Source organism: Tupaia chinensis, unplaced genomic scaffold (genome assembly GCF_000334495.1).
Source record: "Tupaia chinensis unplaced genomic scaffold, TupChi_1.0 Scaffold144262_1, whole genome shotgun sequence".
Lineage (NCBI taxonomy): Eukaryota > Metazoa > Chordata > Mammalia > Scandentia > Tupaiidae > Tupaia > Tupaia belangeri.
This window is the reverse complement of record NW_006204120.1, coordinates 2,867,291-2,875,253: the sequence shown is the minus strand read 5'-3', so window position 1 is coordinate 2,875,253 and position 7,963 is coordinate 2,867,291. Positions and strand designations below refer to the sequence as shown.

The 7,963-nt window shown below is 34.3% G+C and overlaps 1 protein-coding gene across 1 annotated transcript in view; it reads left to right on the top strand.

The window, feature by feature from the left end:
- NUFIP1 (nuclear FMR1 interacting protein 1) overlaps positions 1-4,311 on the top strand; it is a gene marked incomplete at its 5' end in the record, with an annotated part of 55,129 nt that extends 50,818 nt beyond the window's left edge. Inside the window, 2 exon segments of the mRNA XM_006166503.3 lie at positions 1,965-2,197; positions 4,001-4,311. Coding sequence (XP_006166565.2) covers positions 1,965-2,197; positions 4,001-4,117 — 350 coding nt within the window.
- Positions 4,312-7,963: the final 3,652 nt, after the last annotated feature.

The window sequence follows — 7,963 nt, the reverse complement described above, 5'->3', positions numbered from 1 at the left end:
ATGTGCGCTCACTGGAGAGACAGAGAGACAGAAAGTGAGAAATCACCACCTGGGGGGATGGCCATGTTGCAGTCCCTTCTCCATTCTCCTCTGGATTTTGGGAATGCATGCACATGTCACCCGGCATGAGTTTCAAGCCATCAGGTCTGGGACTTGAACTGCAATTGACTCCGTGGGAGTCCAGTAATGTAGCCCTTACGCCATCTGCTGGTCCCTCTTACTTGTTCTTTAACTCAGTTTTTATTTATTTATTTTTTAAGGAATATGTTTAGTTTCCAGTTATGGGGGGGGAGGGTTCTAGTTAGTTTTCTTTTAGTAATTTTTATTTCATTTTGTTATGGTTAGAGAACAGTGCTTTCAGTATTTTCAGTTTAATGAGACTTAGTTTATGGCCCAAAACAGGTGGATATTATGGAATTTGATAAGAATGTGTGTATTGGATTGAATGTTCTTTGTTCATCTGAGTTCATTGTTGGTGGTGTTCAGGTGTTCTGTATCCCTGCTCATTTACTGTCTAATTGTTCTTCAGTTGCTGAGAGTAGAACGATAATAATGGATTTATCTATTTCTATATTTGGTTTAATCAGTTTTTACTGCATGTATGTTGAGAATTTGTTATTTGGTGTTACTGGTTTTTTTTTTTATCTTTTTGATGAATTGATCCCTTTTAACATTATAAATGATTTGTTCTCTTTATCTCTGGATATTTTATATCCCCTGTTCTAAAAACTTTTTTTGTCTGATATTGATATAGCCATTCCAGCTTTTTTTGTGATTGAAATATGCATAATATTTTGTTCATCCTTGTACTTTTAGCCTGTGACTGTATGGGCAGTTCTTGCTTTACATGATACCTAAGTAATTGAGATTTAATTTGAATACTTTGAATTAAGATTCAAAGTATAAAGCAAGAACTGCCTGCATATAAAATCAGTATTTATAATGTCATATAGTTGTGTCTTGTTCTTTTTTTCATTCTGACCATCTTTGTCTTTTATAAATAGGGTGTTAGGCCATTTACATAAATGTTATTAATATTGTTTGTTTCTACTTATCTCTCTTTGTTTCATTTTTCTTCTTTTCCTGCCTTATTTCAGATTAATCCTATATTTTATTTGTCTGTCTGCTAGAGGGTACATTCAACAGAGAGAGAGGGAGAAAAGAAAGCATACTTGTGGTTAATGGTCATACCACAATCATTCTCCTCCAGCCCTCCCTCCTTTTGAGATTTTTGGGAGAGCATGGACACAGGCCTAGTATGTTCTCAAGCCGCCGAGTTCAGGCTTCAAACTGAGTGGTCAGCCATGTGGGCGCCAACCACCTTAATTACCAGGCTGTGGAGCTAGCCCAATCCCATACTTTACAGCAGTGCAAATATAAGTTTATTAGTTGAACCTCTTTGTTTAATTTTTTAGGAGTTGATCTTGAGTATATAGTCTGCAACTTTAACTTACCACATTATACTTTGAAATGATAGTTTTCCACTTCACATGTACTTTAAGAATTTTTCAGTAATGTACTTATATATTTTCCTTTTCCTTTGTGCTGTTGTTACAGATTTCACTCCTACAGATGTTACAGATCCTATATGCACTGTTATTTTTCCTTTAGCCCTTTCTGTTTTTAAATTTTTTTTCAAATAAGAAAAAAAGTCTTTAGTATTTGTCCACATATTTACTGTTTCTAGCACTCATCCTTCCCATGTGTAAATCCGACTTTCCATCTGGTGTTATTTCCTTCCCAGAGATCACTTTCTATAACTCTCTGTGGTATTCTGCTCAATTCTTGGCAGTTATAGTTTCCAATTTGAATAATATTGAATACATTGTAAATGCCTCTCAAAAATCTTTCAGCTTAACATTATTACGTAGCCAATATTATGACTGGGGGTGGCTTTTTATGGTTATTTTATGAAAGTTCTACCTGTTTTTTTAATTTTTGTGTTTGTTTTTCATCACTCTTAGAAACTCCCATCAAGACCGAAGCAGACGTTCTGGCAGAAAATCAGGTTCTTCACAGCATTACTCTTAAGAGTCCAAATCAAGATGTTAAAGCAACTGTTAGAAATTTTTCAGAAGCCAAGTGTGAGAACCAGAATAAGAGTTTTAAAAAGACAAACCCTAAGAGAAGAAAAGATTATCACAGCTATTCAACATTATTTGAACCAAGAACACACCATCCATATCTCCTGGAAATGGTAAACGATTATTTGTTTGTTTGTTTGTTTTTTACATTTTAATCTTTGTAGTTTCATAAAGATAGAGTCAATCATTGGGTTTCTTGGTATGTGTTTGTGTTTTCAAACTACCAGAGACATATGGTCCTTAAAAACTTATCTGTGTAAAAAAAAAACTTATCTGTGTATCTTTAAATTTTGAAATTGTATTTGGCATGTTGGTGTTCAGTTGTGTGAATTAGGTTTCAAAACTTAAAAGAATCAAGGGCTCAGCTGCAGTGATGCACATTAGTTGACTCTGCCGTTCAGCACTTTGGATCATATGGGAGACTTGAGTTTGATTTCAGGCTCACCCTAAAAGCCAGCTGTGGTGGTGTGGAGATGATGTTGTTCCAACTACTTGAAAGGCTGAGACAGCAGGATCATGGCGTATCAAAATCTTGTCTAAAATAAATAAATGCAAAGAACGGAATCTAGCTTTAACTAAGAAACATACATTGACGTTTACAGACATTTTTAAAGTTTCTATTGAAAGCACAGTTAAATACAATGGCAGACTGAAGAGGAAAAAAAGATTTTTAATGTCAATTTCTATGGAAAACCAAAAAATAATGGAAAGAAAGCCAAAGTTTTATTTTTTATCTTTGGGGACTATCTTCACTTTATCTGTATCTTTTTATTTGGATTGTTAGCTTTAGTCTCAAGATTATGTGCTCAAAAAATATTTTTCTTTAAGTCATAAAAAAGAACCAATACATCTTTTGATTCTAAGTAATAAACATGACATTCTTCAAAGATCAAAGATTTTTGGGAACCAGCAGTTAGCGTAATGGCTATGTCGCTGGACTCCCACACTGGACTCGACTGTGGTTCGCGTCCCGGACCCGGTGGCTTAAAACTCACGCCGGGCGCGTGTGAGTACGTGCCCAAGATCCCGAGAGGAGAATGGAGGAGAAGGGATTGCGGCGTGACCATCCTCCCTGCAGGGTGATTTCTCGCTTTCTGTCTCTATGTCTCTCTCTGTCTGTCTGGCGAGCGCACGCGCCCTGTAGCAAAAATCTCTCCCAAAAAAACAGAAAGAAAGAAAGAAAGAAAGAAAAAAAAAGATCAAAGATTTTAAGTCTTCCATGAATTGTTACATGTAGATACAGTTGCTTCTTATTAAAATGAATCTAAAATATACCATTTTGTTAATGCCATCACTATTTATAGCAAATCACATTTTTAAAATGTATGTTTGTATCATATAAGTAGTATATTTAATCATCTTTCTGATCGATCCTTTGTGATATTTCTGAATTATATTAGTGACATCAGAAAATAACTATTTTTTGCAAATCACATGTGCTTCTTTGCCTGTGTTCTTATTCTAAATACCAGAGATTTTTAGTTTTCTTTCAATACAGTAAGCACAAAAATGGGAAGTTATGAAAGTCAGGGAATGTTGGGATTCTTCTTTTTACTACTAGTTTCATTGTTACTATATTTAATATGGCTACTTATGAATTTCTAGACTGTTTATAGATTTTGATTAATTAAAGGCTTTTAAGCCTATTTTCCTGTTCTTTGCTAGATACTCTTACAGAGGACCCCAAAAGTGAACATTTTTGCTGTTTAAAAGCTATTATAGTCTGTGGTACAAGTTAAAAGGAAATGTTCTTACTTTTTTTTTGTTTTTTTTTTAGCAAATAATTAGTAAACACAGTACACATCTCTTGTTGTTCTGTGTTATTTATGTGTGGAAGGGACATGTAATATTTTAGATTATGTTTCCCAGATAAATTTTGTTTATCAGCTAATGTTTTTTATTTTTATTTTTTTTAGCTTTTAGCTCCAGACATTCGACATGAAAGAAATGTGATTTTGCAGTGTGTTCGTTATATCATCAAAAAAGACTTTTTTGGACTTGATATGAATTCTGTGAAAACTAAAGATGTATAGATGTCTGATGTTGCAGCACATGTAACCGAAGCATGTAAAATAGTACCATCCTTCAGGTACTGGAGGAAAACTGAAAACCTTTTTTCTCCCCAAAAACGTGGATTAATAATTAAATTTTATGACTCATAGATATATTGCTTTTCAAGTCTTTCATTTGATTCTATGTAAATAAATATGTAACTGATTTTTTTAAAGATTGTGTCTGCGTTGTTGGGATTGTATATAATATTTGCTGGGAAAATTTTTATTTGTATTTTTAGGTACTGTTTTCATATAAGGACTGCTGGGCTAGTTAAGAAATGAAGATGCTGACTTAGTAGTAAAGAAGAAAGCTTTTAAAATGATCCATTCAGCTAAGCAAAATTAATGAGAGAGATAATGCCATTTATTTTTAACACAGAAGAGAAAGAGTTGTTCTTTAACTGTAGCTAGGAGAATATTTTTTAAATAAACCAGATTCAATTAATACAATCATAAGGCCATAAATTTAAATTTTCCCCATTTAAAAAACATTCTTAAATTCATCTACTAGCCTCACTTAGGTAGCTTAAATACTGAATGAGGTCCAGAACCAGCCCTTGCCTGTTATAGTAATTCAGTTCATATAACACTGTTGAGTGCCTACTTCATGTGAAACACTAATATAGCTGTGGTCTTCATGTGTGTTTTGATGTAATTTGTTATGGCCCCTGTTTATCGTTAGGTTTAATTGAAGTGCCTCTTGTTATGGTTCAGAATTGGATCTTTTTCCCCTGTGTAAATGTTATATCTAAGGTATAGCACTTGATGAGGTTCAACTCATTTCTTACCACAGAAACAATGGTTTGTAAGATAATGTGAATAACAAAGTTTTAAGGAAGGTTTAATGCTTTCCTATGAAAGTAGTGTTTGAACCTTTAAAATTTTTTTAAAATAAAAGCTACTAAGATCGTTTTGTCTATGTTACCAGGGATTTTTGATCTTATGTTCCAGTCACTGTGCTGGCTATAGCTGTAGTTCTGTGCTGTTGGATAGTTCACTGGGGCTAGGTTTTTTTTTTTTTTTAAAAGTTTGTTGGTATACTAAACAAATTAATTTTATCTGACATTGTGATTATTGAAGTCCATGAATGTTACATATAAGAAGAGAGAAAAACTGATAGCTACTCTGAAGAAAAACTTCTCACTAGATATCACTAGAAAGAGTAGTGACATTACAGACCTAAGATTAAGATTCATGTTTAGGGACTAGCAGGTGGTATGGTGGTTTAGTCACTAGACTTCCACATGGCCGACTGAGATTTGAGTCCTGGACTTGGTGGCTTGAAAATCACCCTGGGTGTATGTGGGTATGTGTTCAAGATCCTGGGAGAATGGGGAAGGGACTATAGCATGGCCATCCTTTCTGGGGAGTCATTTCTCACATTCCTTCTCACTGTTTCTGGTGAGTGCATGTGCCTTATGGCAAAAACTTAAAAAAAGATTCATGTTTAGTTATTTTTTTTCTCAACTTCATGATAATCATATGGATCCATTAGGCTGTTTCATCTTATTCCACCATTGAGCCCTATTTATTTTTTAAGGAATTATTTTATTTATCATTATTAATTTACTAAGCAAGAGAGAGAAGGAAAGTGAGAAAGCAAGCTGCCAGATTTGGGACTCAAACTGTGATCAGCCACGTGAGAGTCCAGTGCCCTAACCATCATACCAATCCCCCCTGCCTGCCCCAAGCCCTATATATTTTAGAAAGTTGTCTTTTTTTTTTTTTTTTTGCCATAGGGCATATATATTCTCCAGAGAGAGACAGAGGGAGAAAACACTTTCAGTGGGGACATAGTCATGCTACAGTCTCTTTTCTTCCATTTCTCTATCCTATCAGGATTTGGGGCACACGTGAATGCATGTTCAGAATGGTTTTCAAGCTGCTTGGGCCATGATTTGAACTGCTCCCTCAGTCATGTGGAATTCAGCTCTTTTTTTTTTTTTTTCTTAATTTTTCAATTTATTTTTCAGTTTATTTATATTCAATCACATGTCTTAACAGTATACATTTCTTTTTCCAACACAAACCCCATGCATGTCAGTCAAGACAAAGATATTACTGTATACATTATCATCAGCAAATAGCTCCTCATTGTTTTGTCTATTAAGCATACTTTTACCAGTTTTTCCGTCTTCTTTCCCCTCCCTCCCTTCCATACTAAGCTTTTTGTTCCCACATTTTATTTATTCGCAAAAGATCTTAAACTGTGGACAAAGCTAGAATCTAGTGACAAGTGCATTGTAAGTTTCTTCTGAAACATTTTTTTCTCTCTCCATTCTCTCTTACTAAAAAGAGGTATAAACTAACTTATTTACAAAAAAAATTAGGTTAATCTCAATTCGGTCTGTTATTTGCACAAAGCCCCATAAGAATTCAATTTCTGGTGCAAGGCAACAGATACTATTGTATTATTGAATTTATGCAAATAATAATTCTGCCACAAAATAAGAATGCTCACAAATATTTTTCAATTGCAAAAAGGGAGAAAAGTTTATGTTTCAGTTAAAAAAACAAATTGGTGAACCTATTAACAATTCAAAAGAAAATAAAAATCCTTTAATCTGGAAGACAAAGCATAGAAGAACATCAGTAATTTTTTAGAAAAATGTCATCGAATTCCATTTTAGTAGTTCATGTAATCTCTCTTTTGTTGAATTTGCAGTGTTACTGTGGTCTAACCTTTCCATTAACATTCAACATTATTATTGATATTTCAGAACTTGTCCCTACCATTAGGTTGGCCTTTTCCTTGGTCATTTTTGTTCTCTTAATTGTCTTTAGTTTTCCTAGTATAGTAGTACTCCCTTCAAAATTTCTGGAAGAACTGGCCTAGTATTGGTAAATTCTTTGAGGTTTTGTTTATCTGCAAATGTTTTTTTCTTTTCTTCCCATATGAAGGATAATCCTTCTGGATACAGAATTTTGTTTGAAATTGTTTTTCACTTGGCACTTTGAATATATTTTCCCATTCTTTCTTTGCTTGCATTGTTTCTGAAAAGAGGTCCGATGTTAGCCTGATGGGATATTCTTTGAAAGTCACTTGAGGGGCCAGTGGGTGACGTGGTAGTTAGGGTGCTGGACACTCCCACATGGCCTACCACAGTTTGAGTCCCGGACCTGGTGGCTTGCTTCCTCACTTTCCCTCTCTTTCTGTGTCTCTCTCTGGTCAGATTTAAAAATAAATGAATGAATAAATAAAAAATTAAAAAAATAAAAAGAAAGTCACTTGATGTTTTTCGCTTGCCAATTTTAGTATCTTGTCTCTGTTGTTTTGGTCAACCTGACTATGATGTACCTTGGAGAAGATCTCCGTGGGTTGATTGTATGTGGGGTCCTTTGTATTTCTTGGGTCTGGATATTTGAGTGCCTCTCTAGGTTTAGAAAGTTTTCTTCCGGGATTTCATGGAATAGATTATCAGTGTCTTGATTAGTTTCTTCACTTTCTGGGATACTGATTATCTGGCTTTTTGGATATCTAGTTGTATCTAGTATTATTACTCATATATTAGTCTTAGTTTTTTGGGTTATTTTCTGTCTTTTGGTGAATTTTTCTAGGTCAGAGGTTCTGTCTTCTACATCTGAGATTTGATCTTCTTCATGATCTAATCTGCTTTTAATACTTTCAAGGGAAGTTTTGATTTCCTGGATTACAGCCTTCATCTCTAGCAGTTCCATTTGATTCTTTTCTTTTTATGGTGTGTATTACCTCTTTCAGATCGTGGAAGAACTTCCTCACCGCCTGGAACTCATCTCTTTTCTCCTGCATTTTCTGGAGTTCATTGTCTCTCTTGCATTTCTGTTAGCTTTGTTACTATGAATATT